We start from the raw sequence: 22,216 nt of genomic DNA, 5'->3' as shown, positions 1-22,216 counted from the left end.
ACTACAATACTTCTATGGCTTACGTGACACCCATAATGGAAAATAATAACCCACATTTGACCTGACCCTTTGTTTTCTTAAAATAGCTTAGTATAATAGCCTGGTATAGGCTTGTACCTTTGTTTGATTTTAGGAACAAAAATATCGATACGTGTGTTCGTTAATTCTATGAATTAAAGGGAAGATCCAACTTGTGACACGCAGAGCCATTTCCATTGTGTGTATTTAATCAACCCAATTAGCATGAAGCTTGTTGTTCAGTCCTAAAGCTTGATTCCCATTTGGACGCAATCTCGACGCGGTGGATTATTAATTATCATTTTACATATATTCTTCATTTCTACAATATTTACTATTATTACTAAGGAGTAATAAAAAATAAAATAACTAAAAATTGTCTCTTGCGCATGTTGTGTCAAAGTGGGAACACATGATACAGAATTGTTTACAAATTATCAAATTGAAAAATTTATAGATACATACACCTGATTTGACCTCTGTAACTTTTGACCTTAGTTATATACATTCGAACTAGGACCAATTAACATTATCAATCGCTTGTGATTAAATAATAATAATATCCTGGATTTATATAGCGCCTAATGATGTGAAACCTCTAAGCGCTGAACATTTATATAGCGCCTAATGATGTGAAACCTCTAAGCGCTGAACATTATTTCATTACCCCGGTCATGATTTGCATCAAACGCGTATGGAAACATACTCCCATAATGCAGCTAGTAATCAGTGTCTTGTTAGTACCCATTTATACACCTGGGTGGATTGAGACAAACGTAAGTAATGTATCTTGCCTAAGGATACAAGCAATGCGGCGAGAGTTGGATTCGAACTAACGATCAGTAGTCCAACGTCCAACACACTGCGCCACACACCCTGATTGGTGAAAGCATGTAAGTTAATTGGCTTTGGCTGATTCTACGCTTTGTATACTCAGTTTACATTGCCATAATGTTACGTTACATGGAACTGATTTTGGTGTCAGTGAAGAATCAAGAAGATATCAAACTCTGACAATGTCGAGAGGTCACAAGTTCAACTTTTCTTGTTCACAAACGTTGGTTCTAAAAGTATGCATTCTCTAATCCTACTAAAATATAAGAATGGCATTTTCTAGCATAATCTTATTGGGTCGAACTTCTAAAAAGCAAACCCGACAAAAGTAACACATGTATATATTTTAAGTTGTATGCTTATCTTTCTGGAAATCTGTTTATGTCAACCATAATTCCAACTGCAAACAACGAATCTCTTGTACACTGTTTCACTTTGTTCCTATTCTTCAGATTTGTAACAAAACCCCATGGTGACACCAATTCTGAACATATTTTAAACCATTAACCTATTTAGATAATTCATATTTTTACTGATTTTGCAATATTTTATTTGTTTTGAAGGAATACCCGAAATGTGCATTTTGTTCGACAGGGGTTCAAACACTTTTCTTTAAGATTAAGATTGGGAAGCTAGAGCATTACCATTCATCTAATCACCTGGCTCGCATTGCCGAAAGGCGTTGACATAACATTATTTGACAATGTTTAGTTCGGTCAGGTTGTAGTCAAGAAACAAGAAACTACTGTACAGGTGTGTGTTTATTGTCTCTTGTAGACTGCACGAGAATCGCGTTTTAAACATGTTCATGTTTTATCAGCAGGCACTAGTTTGTGGCCCTATATCAGCAATTTATTTTCTTGTTCTGATTATTCAAGTTATGTTAAAATTATCTTAAACTGTTTATGAATTAATGAATTACTCTTCTATGAGAAACCCTTTCGTTTGAGCATATCGTTATCTTCTCTGAGTAAAGTGTTTTTACTTTTCTGCTTGTTTTGTATTTTTATGAATGCTTTTTGATGTTTCTTGTGTGGATATTTTCTGATATATTTATTGAAATGCTATATTTTATCTTTATGTGCTACTTTGAAAGAGGATTCACAGGCTCTTGTCATAGGGGTTTAGTTCCCTTATGTGTTTCCTGCAACTTACTTTGTAGTTGTTTGTATTAGGTTTGTTGTTGTTGTTGATTGGCAATAAAGAAAAAGAAGAAAACTAGAAGGCGGGGCCGGCCTTATCTCTCGTGAGGACACAACAATGCGTAATGCAACATTGAAATAATGTGACCACATGACTTAGCGTATAATACTAATATAGTTAAATTGACAATAACATGTCCACATTCTGAAACACGTTTGAGGTATAAATGACATTTATGTGGTAGTTCTAGGCAGAAATTCGTAGATCGCATAGTCAGTGTCCTTGTAAAAACTACGTGCACTGCAGTGATATGCAAAGTTGGATTAAACATAACAATTAAGGGAGGGCTTATGTATTTACTTTGCATACCAAAAGTATTAAAGTATTCCGTTTGAAACATACAAGTAACTATATAAAGAACAAGGCCAACAGCCATTAAGTCGCGTGCTACAATGCATAGTGATACCGGACCGACAGACAGACAGACCGACAGACCGACAGCCCGACCGACCGACATAGTGAACTATAGAGTCGCGTCCACCCGACAAAAAATTATAACAAGGGTTTATACCATTATCATAGTGTAAGGTTTGGTTATAAGTTTGTGTTACACATGACGACTGTTAAACATCCATTAGTACCATTTTGTTGTGTTTCAATTATATAATTTGTGTTTCTATTGGATCCATTCGGTAATTTTTTTCATTTACTATCACAGTTTAATTAGATACTGTAAAAATAAATATATGCATATCAATTTATGTGAATTATTGTTGAAATACGAAGAAAACGTAAATGTGATTAGTAATGTTTTTATTTATTTATTTAACAGCATCTGTATACAAGGTTACATAATCAGGTAAAAGAAAACCTGTTTTGCATTGTGGTCCTGTCTTAAATAGAAAAAAAATCATGAAAAAAAGTTTAGTTTTGTGAAAAAGAATGAGATCTATATCTAGCTTTGTATGAAGCAATTGTTGGGGAATATTTAATTTTAGTTGATAGGTAGGATTGTCAAAATCATTTCTGGTTTAAGTAATATGAAATGTGTGGGAGAAGGATCCAGATTTAGAGAATGTTACGCCGTCAAATTCTAGAAATGCTGTTTCTCCTTTTCATTTCTTTTCTTTTCAATTTAGAAACGAACACATTCAGGTGTAAATTACTGGTCATAATCGATTTCCTTTATTTCAGAAAGAAGTTGAAATCTTCCTTTTTTCTTTAAAATATTGATCATTTGAGCTTCATGCTTGTAAATATTATGACTAAAGGGACTGTTACAATGAAGTGTAGTCAATAAAGAACTTAATGATCCGTGTATCTTGTGTACTATGAATATCGAGTATTGAGATTAACACAGCAGGGTTGGTAAGATCAGGTTGATCCTGAATAACCTCACAATCCATCCTATGTATTAGTATTGTATTGTATTGATTGAAAATTCTTTATGAAAAATCGTAGAGATATTTATGTAGTGTCATCCTTGTGTAATTCAATGGCTGTTCCTGTTATTCCATAAATTAATACTATAGTTGGTGCGATAATTTGATGATAGCTATAGCATTATGCTTTACTGAGTACAGTATGTACTATTTTTGTTTTGGGATTAAGAAAGTCATCTTTCTTCATAGCGAATATTCATTGCAAATGGTGTTATTTTCTTTATGAATAGGCCGAATCTTTTGTATAATATATGTTTATGTACGTGTATATATCACTAAAATTTGCGGCAGCTAATTTGTTGAAAAATGTTTACTACAGTAATATCTGACTTTATGTTTTAAAACGTTAGCAGGAAGAAATCAATGTTATATAACTTGAGCGATTCCATTTTTATGGTTTTAAAATCCTGGTTTTGTGGGTTTTTTTAAATATTATTCCCCTAAAATCTCTTCCGTTCTTGTTTTGTTTATGTTTATCCTTATCTATATTATTCTTTTAGGCCTATTATTGAATTCATAATGTAATATAAAATTCTTGGTTCGGAGTGCCGGTACACTTTGCACCGGTGTTGTCTTTGTTCTTGGGAATCCACACGTGAACAAACATTAACAATACCCTTACAACTCATAAGCGTCTTTAGACAGAAAACAGATAAACTTTTTGTGAATCACTCGTTAGGTGCAAAGCGGTAGTTTCTGCAGACCAGTAACCATGGGTTTCAAAATTGTTCTTCTTCTATTTGGCCTATGTTCCATATCAATGGTTGTAGGCAACCCATCTGGTGCAAACCCGGGTGCATGCACCAGTTTAACACCTGGTCATGGTGCTGCCGTTCAGACGTCAGCTAGTCCGTGGTCAATTATTTCTGCGTCTTCATACCTCCCAGGACAACCGGTATCTGGTAAGCACCCAAGTATCTGTACTTAAGTATATTTTTAAGAAAGTTCCGTGATGTTTGTCAAATCTAAATAATTCCTCCATCAACATAATGTGAAAACTCGTTAATACTGGATCAGCTATATTTTTCATTGCAGATAATGTTGTAGTATGGGCTTATTCATTGTTCCTTGGTTCTTAATCTTATAGTGAACGGGTTTACCTGAACTTAGGGGTTAGCTGTTCCCTACCTTGCACGTTTTTCGTAACAATAACAAATATTAACTGGAAAATTATTACTTTTTGTTGAACCAAAAAATACATATACAATTGGTAAAAATACCTTAGTGACGTTTCGTTCAACAAAAAATTAATAATTTTCCAGTTAATTTTATTCCGAACCAGATGAATGTATTTAATAACAAATCTTATTGGAGTTTAGTTTATTAGACCAATTATTTTATTCAATTATTATTTATTCTAAATAATTCCTCCATTTGACAAAACAGCATAGCAAAACATAAACAAAAGTTACAGTACCTTAATTTAGACCTATTATTGTAGGCATATTGTTATCATTTTTTGTCATTCTCCTTTAAGCATCGTTTTAGCAAACCATGCTTATAGACACGTTTTATACATCGTGTTGCTGCTTAAATATTTAAGTTTAGATGTTGAGATTAATTTTCTCCATTCTTACTTCAACTGTCAAAGGATAGCCGTGTTTGCATTAGGCCTGCCAGGGAAGAGTGCCATAAATACCTAGCCCTAATTACTACTTACAGGCTTTTTTCTTACCGACTTGTACTAACTTTACTTTTGCTTGCTTAGCCCTCATAATTATTAAGTAAACGACATCGTTTTTTAAATGTAGGCCAGGAACCTCATGAGAGAGTACCAAGACAATACATACTCGTGTAGAATCTTTTTAACGGCATTGTAAACACACTGTATTTGAAGATCCAAAATAAAACCAATATTTAAAGGGTATTTTCTAATATTCTAACGGTCAATGTACGCCGTCGTCTTCTATAGTTACGTCTTTAAAAAGCATGGAGGAAAATCAAGTTTAGAATGTCAGGGTTGAAATCATTATAGAAATCAAAATGTGTGAAATCAAAATATAGGTTTGTTACTCAGCATAACAAAATAAATTTTTATAAATAGATATTATAAATAAAAAATAATTCATCCAATGATAATATTAGTTTTTTTTTACCATATTTAATGAGAGTCATCAATTGCTGATCATTAGGGACCCTCAGAGGTTCACAAGACAAACATTATACACAAGATGCTCTACATAAACAAAGTTTTATTACAAGTCTTTGGGAGGGGAGTTGTAATTCTGTCCTTAAAAAATCCTGACATGTGACAGGACTTGAACCCAGGATAGTAGCCAAGCATCATAACCACCAAACCACAACTCCACTAATTCAAAAGTATGGCTAAGTCTTAATTTTCCTCTACGTTTACTTTTATACAATTATTTTTTGGGTCTTTTTCAATATACCAGTTACGATCCAAGCATCTGGAACTACGCAATATTTAGGGATACTTCTACAAGCTCGTCCAGTAGGGTCTACTACCCCTGTTGGAACATGGACGACGGTTGTACCGGATACGAGACAGATGACTTGTTCAAATACTGCAGATGGAATTACCCATTCAAACAATAGTCCAAAGCCATTGACTGCAACGTATACTTGGACACCACCTTCAAACGGTGTTGGTTCCATTCAGTTCCAGTAAGTAGGACTATAATGCGAGGAATTCGTAATTCTATTCTTGTTCTATTATTTGTTTCTTTCATTGTATTACTTTATGTGCATGTGTATTAACGTTTTACATGGTTATTGCGCATGCTCGAATTGCGGAACAGCATACCGCCCCATTGTCTTCTGCGTATATAGCCTGCTAGTGATGATGTCCGAATGTTTTGCTGCTGAAGTTGGTGGTAAACATGTACTCATTGGTTATTGTTGTTGCTCTTAATTATCTTTGTTTGAGTAGACAGCTTACACGTTGAATGAATTACTTATAATGTTGAAGGGATATGTAAATTTAGCTTTGTTTTAATACAATCATGGACCTACAAATTTATAGGTCCATGGTACAATTAAGAGCCTAACAAGTGGCGGGATTTTCGTATGAACGTTATAAGCACCATTGGTCGCAGTTGTACCAGTTACGGCCTTACTACAATATACTACGTAGGCATCTATGTATCAGAATCTTATAATCTATTATGCATAAGAAGACGTCATAGCGTTAGTTGCACGAGTATTTAATTCAATCTACTTTTTGTGAAAATATGCAACCAATAATAGAATACCAAATCTACAGTGCCTAGTAGTAGAATGCAGACTCCAACTTGAACCATATACATTGTTATTCTTCATTCCGTTCAGTGACTGCTGAACTACGCATCTGTAACTAATGTAGATGTCCGCGTCCATGCTGATAACAGTCTTAGTTATCCATGCTTATAACTGTCAATAAACCATATCGATATTCAATAATAACTACAACTTTGTTTTGTGAATGGTAGATCAGCTGTTGATACTATATAGGCCTCACATAGTAAATGTTGGCGCGTGACTTAGGCCTAATAAGTGTGGTTTGGATGTGTTGTTATGGCATAAACGTCGCCCACATACAAGTATAGGCCTACACTTGATAATGCAAAGGGAACAATAGAATTGAGATAACATGACGTAAAATTCTTTTTCAGCGCAACGTTTGTTCTAAGTTTTTCGATTTACTGGGTTGATGTCACGTCCTCTTCTCTTACTGGTAAGACACATTAAAACGTACCTAAAATCTCCTCATGTATTTATTTATTTTTTTAATTACTAAAAATATATTCATTTCATAATATTCATTTCATAATATTCATAACTTAACATTATACAGGACATCTCCTTAAATGTTAAGTTCTTAAAGATGTATTGTCCCCCAAAAACATGAAAAATAAAGATTAATAAAATCAGACTTTGAATAGATTATTTTTGTAGCTTTAATAAAGTTAATCATTTCTGTAGAAAAAAAAACTGGAAAAAATTAATGTTTTCACTTATAAAATTACAAAATAAATGGTTAAATTCAATCAAAAACCCATTGGCTGGCAGCCAATTTGACAATTTTTTGCTTTAAATTACATTTTTTTAGGTAAATACTTTTTTTTTCGATCAAATTTTTGGTCAAAGTCGATAACTATTTGGTGACATTAAAATGGAATATTCAGCAGAAAAAATAATTTTTCAGGGGGACAATACATCTTTAACACTTTCACTTATTAATTTAGTATTAATTTCTAAGCGTATTCATTTTCTTAAACATATTCAGATTCTTAACATAATGATTTTAGCATTACCTTTCTTAACACAATTCATATTTTGGCATATTCATTTCTTAACATAATAATTTGAGCCATTTCTTAACACAAATCATATTTTTCCTCATTTATTATGGATCATATGCTATTCAATAAACCATCCTTCACTGAACCCAGGAATGAAATGTTGTATTATACGTTCATTCTTGTAAATGAGAAAGGTCGCCTGGTGAAGAGAGAACATTTTCATCTTTCATATCATGGACATTTTTTACCCTTGCACTCATAATGTATTACTTATATACTATACTGCAGATGCATTTACTTCAAATCTGGCAATTCCTTCTTCTGTTTGATATACCAGTATAGTACTGTATAACACTAATACTTAGGTCTACATGATGTTGATACAGGCTTAACGTATTCATTGCGGATATAAAATGATGTACTAATTGTATTTTTTTATGAATTGAAATTTCTCAGAACTGACTTGCATTACGTGTCTGAATGGAGGTGTTTGTACTGGAACGGGAAATTGTAACTGTGACGGAACTGGGTTTGTTGGCAGCATATGCGAGACAGGTAAGTAATATTATAAATAAATATTATAATAATTTAATAATAATATAAAAAACTTGATTTGCCAATGTTCATTCAGCAGAAAAATTATAATCAGCATAAAGCTCTGTCTACACTATCAAACTTTATGTGACAAAAAATGTGATACATGGACACAATGGCATTATATTAATGATGATTAATAAAATCAAACTTTGAATTTTGCAATTCTACCCACTTCCATAGACGGTTTTTCCTTTAAATTACAGTTTTTTTAGATAATCTCTAAATATTGTTTTTTAATCCAATTTTTGATCAAAGTGGCTAACTATTATGTGACATTAAAACAACAACAACAACAGTTTTTTTTCATGGGTACATTTTAATTAGAAAAGTTGTATCTTAGTGTGAATAATTTCTTATATATCTTAATCTACCTCTATAGCGATCGATGAATGTGCGAGTAACCCATGTTTTAATGGGGGTACATGCTTAGATGGAACAAACATGTATGCATGCTCATGTCCATCTGGCTATACGGGAACTAGATGTGAAACAACAAGTAAGAGGAAATATATAAACAACTTTCTATTTTATTCCATGACAAAATGGTACTGTATTTGAACATCACCCGATTCTAAGTGCTGTATCTCTACAAATGACAATATGTTTCCAGTATCATGGGCACATTCCATAATACAACATATCATCGACATATCATGCGTATCATATAATGTAGGCATTATGTAAACTTCCATAATTTTCAACCATAATCAGTCGCATCGAAACACCGGTTCTCGTCAAATCACCGAAGTTAATAACGTTGGGCCTGGTTAGAGCTTATGGGAGACCATGTGGGAAACATCGGGTGTTGTATATGGAGCTGGGGTTCGGAATTTGAAATATGAATCATAGTAGGCCTATCTGGCTCAAACGTATTGGCCCATTTCTTTCCTCTGGTCAAGGTGGGCACTGGACGAGAGAATCCCTTGATCAAAGTTAGGACCAATCAAGGTGCTTTAAACAGTCCTGGTTTAGTTCCATCCATCATTCAGATGAATGTAAAACTAATTGACATTGTCGGCCATAAACATAAACAAACATTATTAAATTAATAGTTATTATATAAAACATTAAAGGAAAAATTAGCAAATGTACACTCGATGTCCCAATGAATCACTTTTTATATGACGTTTAAGTCTATTATTGACATTTGAGATGGAAATAAATGTCTTGATATTATGAACACATTAAATAATTTACTGTAGTTATAAATAAAATTGAATTATTTTAGTTCATGAAAGAAAGCTAACACATATTTATAATGTTATACAATATAGCTTCAACATGTGCAAGTAACCCATGTTTAAATGGCGCTACATGCGTCGATGGAACAAACATGTATACATGTGTCTGTACATCTGGCTATACGGGAACTAGATGTGAAACACCACGTAAGTAAAAATTCTTTTACTCGAATATACCGTCTGCACCATTTAAAAAAAATTGATTTGAATTGGAAGCCGCAGTATATAACATTTTATATAGCTTCAACAAACAATCTCAGTAAACACTAATTCTCAAATAAAAATTCTAAATAATTGTAAAAATACAAAATTACCGATGATCAAATACAGCTATATATTTAGAAACTGACTTTATATTGTCTATCTAATAGCAGAATATCTCATTATTTCTGTTCTACCATGTTTGTGTGTCACTGTCTGCGTTTCAGGGTAATTATTTGTTATATGTCTGCCGAATGAACACTCCTTATTTTTGTCAATTGTTGACAAAAGTCTAAAACCATTTAAACATATCTTTTAGGATTTTTACTTCTTCCGTTTTCCTTTCTATGATCCCGAAATCATTCAACAATTGTGTATTACTAACTAGGATAGGGAAGCCATTTTAATAAAGAGTGAAATATATTTATGGAGGCAGAGAGTTATGATGCTGTATAGTCTCACCCTGTCTTGATTTTAATTAATAATGAATAAATGATTTTGAAGTTTGTTTTATCATTGTTGAAGTAGATACTGAATTCGACCTGTTTTGTTATTTCTAAGTTAAAAAAAAAAACAAGTTATGATAACGAAAAAAGTTTAATATACACCACCAAATACATTAAAATTATTCTATTCGAAGAAGTTAAAACAAACGTTGATCTTTCACTCACACATTGGAAAAATATTAAGATTGACAATGAAACTAGAAATATAAAAACAAATTAACTTGTATTTTCGATAGATGTATTACCAAAAATAGTATTGCCATGAGTTTAATTGAACAGCACACTATTCATGATTCCTATTGAATTTACAACAATATGGAACTTGACTCTACTTTCTGTCACGACGACCGGTCATTGAAAATACTGGTAATTTTGAATGCACCCCATTGTAAAAACCTTTTAAAGTCAACAAACTCTTCAATTGTAACTCAAAGCATTTTAAAGTATAGAACTAGAACTTTAAAACCAATGTTTCTTTACGTTGTTTTCAGCCACCCCAATCTGGTACATTCATTAGACCAAGTCTAAACTAGAAAATTATTACTGTAATATTATTTTCTGTATTATTCTGTATTTTATTATTCTTAAAAAGATGAATTTATTGTTTTTTTGTTACTTGTACAATACGGTAATTTTACTCTTCAACTGGATGTAGGTCTTTAAAGAGAAAATGTCCAACGTCATGTTGTCTACATCATCGTTTCAATTGTACAGTATGGTTTCCATGTGCTATAATAGCTAATTTAAGAAATACACTATGGCTGTTTGAGTAAACATTGATTAATAGGTCACCATGTCATTCCAAACAGACCTAAACCTGTTTCACACACATTTTGCCGAGTCTGAAAAAGTTAACAAACATCTTGTCTTATACCATAGAGATATTACATAGTTCACTATAATATCTCTATTTCATTTCATTTCATTTATTTCGTCTCACATATAACAAAAAATAACAAACAATAGAGATAAACAGGATTCCCAAAAGCGAACTAAATCAAACTATCAAGTGGGTCTCCAAAGCAAAACATAATCATCCAACAATAACATACAGAATTACAACATTTAAAACAACGTGAAGATTAAAAATTACAAAATATGCTTATACAGGTACATTGAAAACATATTGTTAAACACTTTTGGAAAGCTTAATTCATTATCATTATACGTATTATGTAAACTTAGGGAAATAAAATGCTAAATAGCTTTGAAGATCATTATGTTGGCATTCGTTTTCAAACATAGAACCGATAGACATCGCTCCCTGGCACACGATCGATTTATAGGGCCAATTCAATAATGAGCTTTTCCATCTAAGTATTCATTTACCGTTACGGTTCATTTATTGTAACACACATTATATATGCCTAATACTTCTATTCTTTAAAGATGTATTGTCCCTTTGACTAATTTCAAAAAAATAAAAAATAACAGATTTCGAAAAAAGGTGGGTCAATTTGAAGTATCATAATAGTTATTAACTATCACCAAAAATTTGTCGAAAAAAAAATCATTTAACTGAAATACAGACGTTTTTTTGTTAAAAAAATAACTCTGACATACCCCATAATGAAACGCGCTTGTTTGGCTACTCTGTATGCATAATCATAAAACTTCCTCACGATCTGTGTGAAAATACCTTCTCAATCGTGACGAGTTGTAAACAATCCTAATTAGCATATGCATAATGCGTACTCGTGGTTTGAAATCTTTGTTTACTTTCGCTCGCGACGATTTTCCAGACGAAATGTAATCAAACTAATTTACCTGTTAATTACGTAAACTTGTTGCTTTTGGCTCGAATTTTCGACTTAAAGTGAATAACTTTAATATTACTTTGATATGGCCAATTTAAATTTAGAATATTTTGACCTTCATTTTTTTGTGTTTCAAGGGACAATACATCTTTAAGCTCTGGGTCCCTTTGTCGCTATTAGAAAAGCCGCGAACAATAGTCAATAGTCGACTATAACGCACCCTAAAAACGACAAGTTAGTACTGAGTCCTTGCAGAAGCACATTGGCATTCAGTGTTAGTGTAAGGTCTGTAACTCACCACGTCGTTTATAATGGCTCGACAAGTTGGAATTCTGTTGGTTTCTTTTTTCGTGGCTGTATACGGCCAAGGTAGGCTTTAACGTCATACTGATTATCTTTATTATTACTATATCATATCTACGAATTATTGTTGTTGAACTTTGTAAAATTATCTTGTAAGTCTTCTGTTCTATCTTGTATATTATACAATTTGTCTTTCTATGTACACTTTTACTTGTGAACACTTCCACTTCAACACAGTCTGCGTTGATAGTATCCTTTATAATAGTATATATATATTCACCAATACTGATACTCTGATCCAACAATTTAGTTACATAAGCTGAGAAAGTATATTGCCGCGGTCTACTGACGTTGCGTTAATTAATTTATAGTTCCTTCCGATGGCTTAGTGAGTTCTTTTTTCAAAACTGATTTTATTCCTAATAGTGGTATTATTTAACAAGGTAATTCACAACAATTGTAGTCATATAATAAATAGCATAAGGAAGTAAATATCTCTGGTCTAGTAAATACATGACAAGTTGTTAATTTCCTATGCATTACTGCAGTGGACTTTTTATTTTGTGAGTCTCATGACTCTATAAATCTCTTAAGGTTTAACAAAGATGTAACAAATTGCATCAACAAATCGATAGAAGCTACAGCTTAGATAGCTCTGTGATGGAACAGTCTGTTAAGCTAAATTGCAGTTTCAAAATCCTGCTTGATTGGTCAAGAGTTGTAAATTCACTCCATGCATTCCAGACTATCCTACTGGGTTTAAGCGTTTTGCTAAAACCGTTCCATTGATACGTTTTGTTTTTTTCCTTTTTACTTAAATGACTGTAACTTATTAGTGTTGGTATAAACTCGATCGTGTAAATATAGACGTTATTGTTGATTAGGCGATGACTCGAAATAAAATGTTCTTGTTGCGGAACAACGCCGCGGTGCCATATGCTTGTAATCGATGACACTCCTTAATACCGAAGAAAAACAAGATTATATTATGCCGTTTATTAATGTGGAATGATCCTTGATAAATACACAACAAGCAAGCTAATATTTAGTCTAGATATGTGTACAAACATGTGTTACGTATCGGAATTTAAACATTAGGAAACGCCCAATCTCTAGTATACTGGCAAACACACGATATAGCTTCGGTATAATTTAATTTAACTTGATGTTCTAGTTCATAAATGAGAAAAGGGAACCTTTCTGTTACGCATGATCAAGACAATTGTGCGATTTGTTTCATTATAAACTCCTGTCTTTAGGAGCAAGTAAACATTTTACGCCCTTATTTTTTGATGGAACACAGACTAACATAAACATGACATAAAGTTAGGAAATATAGCAGCGGAACATAAAAATAACAAATAGAAAAAGGCTTTGTTCAACATACAGCCAATCCCCTCTTTTTCAAAAACGCGAGTTAAGCCGGGAGATATGGTTGAAACCTACACTTTGCTGATCCAGATGTAGACCCACCCCATGAGGTTATAAGTTCAAAGATAGTACGCAGTCTAATAAAGCTTAAAGCGTGGTTCTCACTAGCGACGCAACGCATGGACATAGAGCGAGTTAACCAATCACAAGCGACAGTTCGGATGATCAATCGCTTGTGATTGGCCAAAGTTGAGCTTACGTTGCTTCTCTAGTGGGAACCAAGTTTTACCAACTTCGACTGACCATAACAATTACAGAGTTAACATTTTTCCCAATTATTATTTATTATTTTACCAAACTCTGCGCTTATGTACGGTGACCATAAACGCATAGCACTCACTTGACGTGATTTTTGCGGATCGGTAATTTCTCGGCTGTGAAACAATATACACCGTTTTCTTATCTGATCGTAAAAGTTGTATTAAAAATCTCTTGCAATCTTGACTTTTTATTTTGATAATTAGTTTGACACGATCTCAACGTAGGATTCAGACAAAGCAAAATACTGTAAGGAGGTTCTATTAGATTTATATCTAAAGTTATTTACCTAAACAATGAAGTAAATACAATTCGACATAAAATCCGATTGATAATTAATATTAAGTCCCTTTAATAATAACATATGCGTTTCCAAAAAAGGTTAATGTGTGCTAATTTTGATTTGTTTCAAAACCATAATATCATGAAGAGCAACACAGATAAGAAACGAAGTCATTTATATTGACCAGTGATAGCTCTCTACACATCCCACAACAGGGGATTTACATCCTTATGCGTCTCTAGCAAAAGGATGGTACTGATAACTAGAGCAAAAAAATAAGGTGGAATGATGTTTGAAGAACTTCAATGTAGAGAATATCTGTCTACACTATCAAACTTTATGTGACAAAAAATGTGATACATGGACACAATGGCATCATATTAATACCATATTTGGGCTCATCACACTTATAAATAGTTTGATAGTGTAGACGGAGCTCAACAAATAATGATTAATAAAATCAGACTTTGAATTTTGCAATTCTACAATTCTACCCACTTCCATAGATAGACGGTTTTTCCTTTAAATTACAGTTTTTTTAGATAATCTCTAAATATTGTTTTTTTAATCCAATTTTTGATCAAAGTGTCCAACTATTATGTGACAATAAAACAACAACAAAAGTATTTTTCATGGGTACACTTTAATTAGAAAAGTTGTATCTTAGTGTGAATAAATTCTTATATATCTTAATCTACCTCTATAGAGATCGATGTATGTACGAGTTACCCATGTTTGAATGGGGGTGCATGCTTTATTGGAATTAACGAGTATATATGTTTCTGTACATCTGGCTATTCGGGAACTAGATGTGAAACACCACTTAAGTGAACAATCTTTTACTAAACAATATACAGTTTGTACAAGTGTTTTGTACCAATAGAAATTAATATATATTTTGATTGTGAACCGTATTCATATATTTATTTTTGTTTATTATTTTAAGATTGGTTTAGGCCTCCTGTAGTTATAAAATAAAATTTAATTATTTTAGTTCAATTAATTTTATACAAATATAGCTTCAACGAATGAATGTGCGAGTAACCCATGTTTAAATGGGGGTACATGCTTAGATGGAACAAACCTGTATGCATGCTTATGTCCATCTGGCTATACGGGAACTAGATGTGAAACAGCACGTACGTATATTATCTTCTACTAAACAAAATAGTCTGTACAAATGTTTTGTACCAATAGAAATTAATATATAATTTGATTTTAAACTTAACCGTATTCATATTTTTATTTTTGTTTATTATTCTAATATTGATTTAGGCCTCCTGTAGTTAGGCCTATAATATAAAATTTAATTATATTATAATTTTATACAAATATAGCTTCAACAAATGAATGTACGAGTAACCCATGTTTGAATGGGGGTACATGCTTTGATGGAACTAACCGGTATGACTGCTCATGTCCATCTGGCTATACGGGAACTAGATGTGAAACAGCACGTACGTATAATATCTTACTAACTAAACAAAATAGTCTGTCCAAATGTTTTGTACCAATAAAAATTAATATATATTTTGATTTTAAACTTAACCGTATTCATATTTGTGTTTATTATTTTAAGATTGGTTTAGGCCTCCCGTAGTTATAAAATAAAATTTAATTATTTCAGTTCAATTAAAAAAGCTAACGCATTATAATTTTATACAACTATAGCTTCAACGAATGAATGTGCAAGTAACCCATGTTTAAATGGGGGTACATGCTTAGATGGAACAAACCTGTATGCATGCTCATGTCCATCTGGCTATACGGGAACTAGATGTGAAACAGCACGTACGTATATTATCTTCTACTAAACAAAATAGTCTGTACAAATGTTTTGTACCAATAGAAATTAATATATAATTTGATTTTAAACTTAACCGTATTCATATTTTTATTTTTGTTTATTATTCTAATATTGATTTAGGCCTCCTGTAGTTAGGCCTATAATATAAAATTTAATTATATTATAATTTTATACAAATATAGCTTCAACAAATGAATGTACGAGTAACCCATGTTTGAATGGGGGTACATGCTTTGATGGAACTAACCGGTATGACTGCTCATGTCCATCTGGCTATACGGGAACTAGATGTGAAACAGCACGTACGTATAATATCTTACTAACTAAACAAAATAGTCTATCCAAATGTTTTGTACCAATAGAAATTAATATATATTTTGATTGTGAACCGTATTCATATATTTATTTTTGTTTATTATTTTAAGATTGGTTTAGGCCTCCTGTAGTTATAAAATAAAATTTAATTATTTTAGTTCAATTAATTTTATACAAATATAGCTTCAACGAATGAATGTGCGAGTAACCCATGTTTAAATGGGGGTACATGCTTAGATGGAACAAACCTGTATGCATGCTTATGTCCATCTGGCTATACGGGAACTAGATGTGAAACAGCACGTACGTATATTATCTTCTACTAAACAAAATAGTCTGTACAAATGTTTTGTACCAATAGAAATTAATATATAATTTGATTTTAAACTTAACCGTATTCATATTTTTATTTTTGTTTATTATTCTAATATTGATTTAGGCCTCCTGTAGTTAGGCCTATAATATAAAATTTAATTATATTATAATTTTATACAAATATAGCTTCAACAAATGAATGTACGAGTAACCCATGTTTGAATGGGGGTACATGCTTTGATGGAACTAACCGGTATGACTGCTCATGTCCATCTGGCTATACGGGAACTAGATGTGAAACAGCACGTACGTATAATATCTTACTAACTAAACAAAATAGTCTGTCCAAATGTTTTGTACCAATAAAAATTAATATATATTTTGATTTTAAACTTAACCGTATTCATATTTGTGTTTATTATTTTAAGATTGGTTTAGGCCTCCCGTAGTTATAAAATAAAATTTAATTATTTCAGTTCAATTAAAAAAGCTAACGCATTATAATTTTATACAACTATAGCTTCAACGAATGAATGTGCAAGTAACCCATGTTTAAATGGGGGTACATGCTTAGATGGAACAAACCTGTATGCATGCTCATGTCCATCTGGCTATACGGGAACTAGATGTGAAACAACAAGTAAGTGAAAATTCTAAATTAGGCCTTTACCGTCTGCATCAATTTTGTTTTTAAACAATTGAATTTGAGAGCCGCGCGTTCTTCAGGCGACAGTAGATTTCCCGCTTTTCTCTCGTGCAATCATGCCAAATGATTAAAATAAAATACAATTAACTAAGCTTGATTGTAAACTGTATACGTATATTATACGACTTATATGTTATAGTTAAAAACAATGAAAAATATATCAATAACTAACACATAAAATTGTATACAGCTTCAACAAATGAATGTTCCAGTAACCCATGTGAAAATGGCGCTACATGCGTCGATGGAACAAACATGTATACATGTGTCTGTACATCTGGCTATACGGGAACTAGATGTGAAACACCACGTAAGTAAAAATTCTTTTACTCGAATATACCGTCTGCACCATTAAAAAACAAGGCCAACAGCCATTAAGTCACGTGCTACAATGCATAGTGATACCGGACCGACAGACAGACAGACAGACAGACAGACCAACCGACCGACATAGTGAACTATAGAGTCGCGTCCACGCGACTAAAAAACTGATTTGAATTGGAAGCCGCAGTATATAACATTTTATATAGCTTCAACAAACAATCTCAGTAAACACTAATTCTCAAATAAAAATTCTAAATAATTGTAAAAATACAAAATTACCGATGATCAAATACAGCTATATATATTTAGAAACTGACTTTATATTGTCTCTATAGCAGAATATCTCATTATTTCTGTTCTACCATGTTTGTGTGTCACTGTCTGCGTTCCAGGGTCATTATTTGTTATATGTCTGCCGAATTAACACTCCTTATTTTTGTCAATTGTTGACAAAAGTCTAAAACCATTTAAACATATCTTTTAGGATTTTTAATTCTTCCGTTTTCCTTTCTATGATCCCGAAAGCATTCAACAATTGTGTATTACTAACTAGGATAGGGAAGCCATTTTGATAAAGAGTGAAATATATTGATCGAGGCAGAGAGTTATGATGCTGTATAGTCTCACCCTGTCTTGATTTTAATTAATAATGAATAAGTGATTTTGAGGTTTGTTTGATCATGGTTAAAGTAGATACTGAATTCGACCTGTTTTGTTATTTCTAATTTAAAAAAAAAACAAGTTATGATAACGAAGAAAGTTTAATATACACCACCAATTACATTAACATTATTCTATTCGAAAAGGTTATAATAAACGTAAATCTCTCACCCACACATTGAAGAAGTATTAAGATTGACAATGAAACTAGAAATATAAAAACAAATTAACTTGTATTTTCGATAGATGTATTACCAAAAATAGTATTGCCATGAGTTTAATTGAACAGAACACTATTCATGATTCCTATTGAATTTACAACAATATGGATCTTGACTCTACTTTCTGTCACGACGACCGGTCATTGAAAATACTGGTAATTTTGAATGCACCCCATTGTAAAAACCTTTTAAAGTCAACAAACTCTTCAATTGTAACTCAAAGCATTTTAAACTATAGAACTAGAACTTTAAAACCAATGTTTCTTTACGTTGTTTTCAGCCACCTCAATCTGGTACATTCCTTAGACCAAGTCTAAACTAGAAAATTATTACTGTAATATTATTTTCTGTATTATTCTGTATTTTATTATTCTTAACCAGATGAATTTATTGTTTTTTGTTACTTGTACAATACGGTAATTTTACTCTTCAACTGGATATAGGGCTTTAAAAAGAAAATGTCCAACGTTAGGTTGTCTACATCATCGTATCTATATCCAACATTTTACGTTTCAATTCTACAGCATGGTTTCTATGTGCTACTATATAATAGCTAATTTAAGAAATACACTATGGCTGTTTGAGTAAACATTGATTAATAGGTCACCATGTCATTCAGACCTAAACCTGTTTCACACACATTTAGCCGAGTCTGGAAAAGTGAACAAATCTTGTCTTATACCATTCCATTTCATTTATTTCGTCTCACATATAACAAAAAATAACAAACAATAGAGAGATAAGATTCCCAAAAGCGAACTAAATCAAACTATCAAGTGGGTCTCCAAAGCAAAACATAATCATCCAACAATAACATACAAAATTACAACATTTAAAACGACGTGAAGATTAAAAAGTACAAAATATGCTTATACAGGTACATTGAAAACATATTGTTAAAAACTTTTGGAAAGCTTAATTCATTATCATTATACGTATTATGTAAACTTAGGGAAATAAAATGCTAAATATCTTTGAAGATCATTATGTTGGCATTCGTTTTCAAACATAGAACCGATAGACATCGCTCCCTGGCACACGATCGATTTATAGGGCCAATTCAATAATGAGCTTTTCCATCTAAGTATTCATTTACCGTTACGGTTCATTTATTGTAACACACATTATATATGCCTAATACTTCTATTCTTTAAGCTCTGGGTCCCTTTGTCGCTATTAGTAAAGCCGCGAACAATAGTCAATAGTCGAATGTAACGCACCCTAAAAACGACAAGTTAGTACTGAGTCCTTGCAGAAGCACATTGACATTCAGTGTTAGTGTAAGGTCTGTAACTCACCACGTCGTTTATAATGGCTCGACAAGTTGGAATTCTGTTGGTCGCTTTTTTCGTGGCTGTATACGCCCAAGGTAGGCTTTAACGTCATACTGATTATCTTTATTATTACTATATCATTTATACGAATTATTGTTGTTGAACTTTGTAAAATTATCTTGTAAGTCTTTAACTGTTCTATCTTGTATACTATACAATTTGTCTTTCTATATACACTTTTACTTGTGAACACTTTCACATTGTATCCTTAATAATACTGTAGTATATATATATATTCACCAATACTAATACTCTGATCCAACAGTTTAGTTACATAAGCTGAGGAAGTATATTGCCGCGGTCTACTGACGTTGCGTTAATTAATTTATAGTTCCTTCCGATGGCTTAGTGAGTTCTTTTTTTCAAAACTGTCTGACTTGATTTTATTCCTAATAGTGGTATTATTTAACTATGTAATACACAACAATTGTAGTAATATAATAAATAGCATAAGGAAGTAAATATCTCTGGTCTATTAAATACATGACCGGTTGTTAATTTCCTATGCATTCTGCAGTGGCCTTCTCACGACTTTATAAATCTTTTAAATTTAACAAAGATGTAACAAATGATGAACAGATCGATAGAAGCTACAGCTTAGACAACTCTGTGATGGAACAGTCTGTTAAGCTAAATTGCAGTTTCATAATCCTACTTGATTAGTCAAGAGTTGTAAATACACTCTATGCATTCTAGACTATCCTACTGGGTTTAAAGTTTTTAAGCTAAAACCGTTCCATTGATACGTTTTGTTTTTCTTTTTACTTAAATGGCTGTAACTTATTAGTGTTGATATAAACTCGATCGTTTAAATATAGACGTTATTGTTGATTAGGCGATGACTCGAAATAAAATGTTCTTGTTGCCGCGAACAACGCCGCGGTGCCATATGCTTGTAATCGATGACACTCCTTAATACCGAAGAAAAACAAGATTATATTATGCAGTTTATTAATGTGCAGTGATCCTTGATAAAGACACAACAAGCAAGCTAATATTTAGTCTAGATGTGGGTACAAACATGTGTTACGTATCGGAATTTAAACAATAGGAAACGCCCAATCTCTAGTATACTGGCAAACACCCGATATAGCTTTGGTATAGTTTAATTTAACTTGATGTTTTAGTTCATAAATGAGAAAGGGGAACCTTTCTGTTACGCATGATTAAGAAAATTGTGTTCCTGTCTTTAGAAGCAAGTAAACATTTTACGCACTTATTTTTTTATGGAACACAGTCTAACTTTATCGTATCTATAGGCCTACCTTTTAGCAAAATATAAACATGACATAAAGTTAGGAAACAAATAGGAAAAGACTTTGTTCAACATAAAGCCAATCCTCTCTTTTTCTATAATGCGAATTAAGCCGGCAGATATAGGCCTATTTGATATACACTTTGCTGATACAGAGGTAGACCCAGCCCATGAGGTTATAAGTTCAAAGATAGTACGCAATCGAGCGTTAATAAAGCTTAAAGCGTGGTTCTCACTATCGACGCAACGTAACGCGACGCAACGTAACGCAACGCAATTGGACGTAGAGCGAGTTAACCAATCACAAGCGACAGTTCGGACGATCAATCGCTTGTGATTGGCCAAAGTTGCGCTTACGTTGCGTCTCTAGTGGGACACCAAGTTTTATCATTTGACGTTGTGGTAGCTTCGACTGACCATACCAATTACAGAGTTAACATTTTTCCCAATTATTATAAATTATTTTACCAATCTCTGCGCTTATGTACGGTGACCATAAACGCATAGCACTCACTTGACCTGATTTTTGTGGATCGGTAATTCTCGGCTGTGAAACAATATACACCGTTTTCTTATCTGATTGTAAACTTTTGTATTAAAAATCTTTTGCAATCTTGACTTTTTATTTTGATAATTAGTTTGAAACGATCTCAAGGTAGGATTCAGACAAAGCAAAATTTTTTAAGGAGGTTCTATTTGATTTATATCTAAAGTTATTTACCTAAACAATGAAGTAAATACAATTCGACATAAAATCAGCAGATTCATAATTAATATTAAGTCCCTTTAATAATAACACATGCGTTTCCAGAAAACGTTAATTTGTGCTAATTTTGATTTGATTAGATAAGAACAAACAAAAAACGAAATCATTTATATTGACCAGTGATAGCTCTTTACACATCCCACAACAGTGGATTTACATCCTGATAGGTCTCTAGCAAAAGGATGGTACCGATAACTAAAGCAATAATATATAAGGTGGTATGATCTTTGAAGAACTTCAATGTAGGGAATATCTTGA

General features: G+C 32.4%; 2 protein-coding genes across 3 annotated transcripts in view; both read left to right on the top strand.

Annotated features, from left to right (window-relative positions):
• The window catches only part of LOC144848722 (low molecular weight phosphotyrosine protein phosphatase-like), a 203,424-nt gene that overhangs the window by 17,132 nt on the left and 164,076 nt on the right, over positions 1–22,216 (top strand). The gene's annotated exons all lie outside the window — the stretch shown is intronic.
• LOC144848690 (uncharacterized) overlaps positions 4,135–22,216 on the top strand; it is an 85,757-nt gene continuing 67,675 nt past the window's right edge. For both annotated transcript variants that reach the window (XM_078705538.1, XM_078705536.1), the window contains exons 1-14: positions 4,135–4,339; positions 5,831–6,062; positions 7,049–7,110; positions 8,135–8,233; positions 8,655–8,771; positions 9,550–9,663; positions 15,275–15,394; positions 15,593–15,712; positions 15,927–16,046; positions 16,245–16,364; positions 16,561–16,680; positions 16,879–16,998; positions 17,213–17,332; positions 17,589–17,708. In XM_078705538.1, coding sequence (XP_078561664.1) covers positions 4,150–4,339; positions 5,831–6,062; positions 7,049–7,110; positions 8,135–8,233; positions 8,655–8,771; positions 9,550–9,663; positions 15,275–15,394; positions 15,593–15,712; positions 15,927–16,046; positions 16,245–16,364; positions 16,561–16,680; positions 16,879–16,998; positions 17,213–17,332; positions 17,589–17,708 — 1,774 coding nt within the window. In that variant the 5' untranslated portion in view covers positions 4,135–4,149. The remainder of the gene's footprint in view (positions 4,340–5,830; positions 6,063–7,048; positions 7,111–8,134; positions 8,234–8,654; positions 8,772–9,549; positions 9,664–15,274; positions 15,395–15,592; positions 15,713–15,926; positions 16,047–16,244; positions 16,365–16,560; positions 16,681–16,878; positions 16,999–17,212; positions 17,333–17,588; positions 17,709–22,216) is intronic.

Source organism: Antedon bifida, chromosome 7 (genome assembly GCF_963402885.1).
Source record: "Antedon bifida chromosome 7, ecAntBifi1.1, whole genome shotgun sequence".
NCBI lineage: Eukaryota > Metazoa > Echinodermata > Crinoidea > Comatulida > Antedonidae > Antedon > Antedon bifida.
Note: the sequence above shows the minus strand (reverse complement) of the source record. Positions and strands in the feature narration are given on the sequence as shown.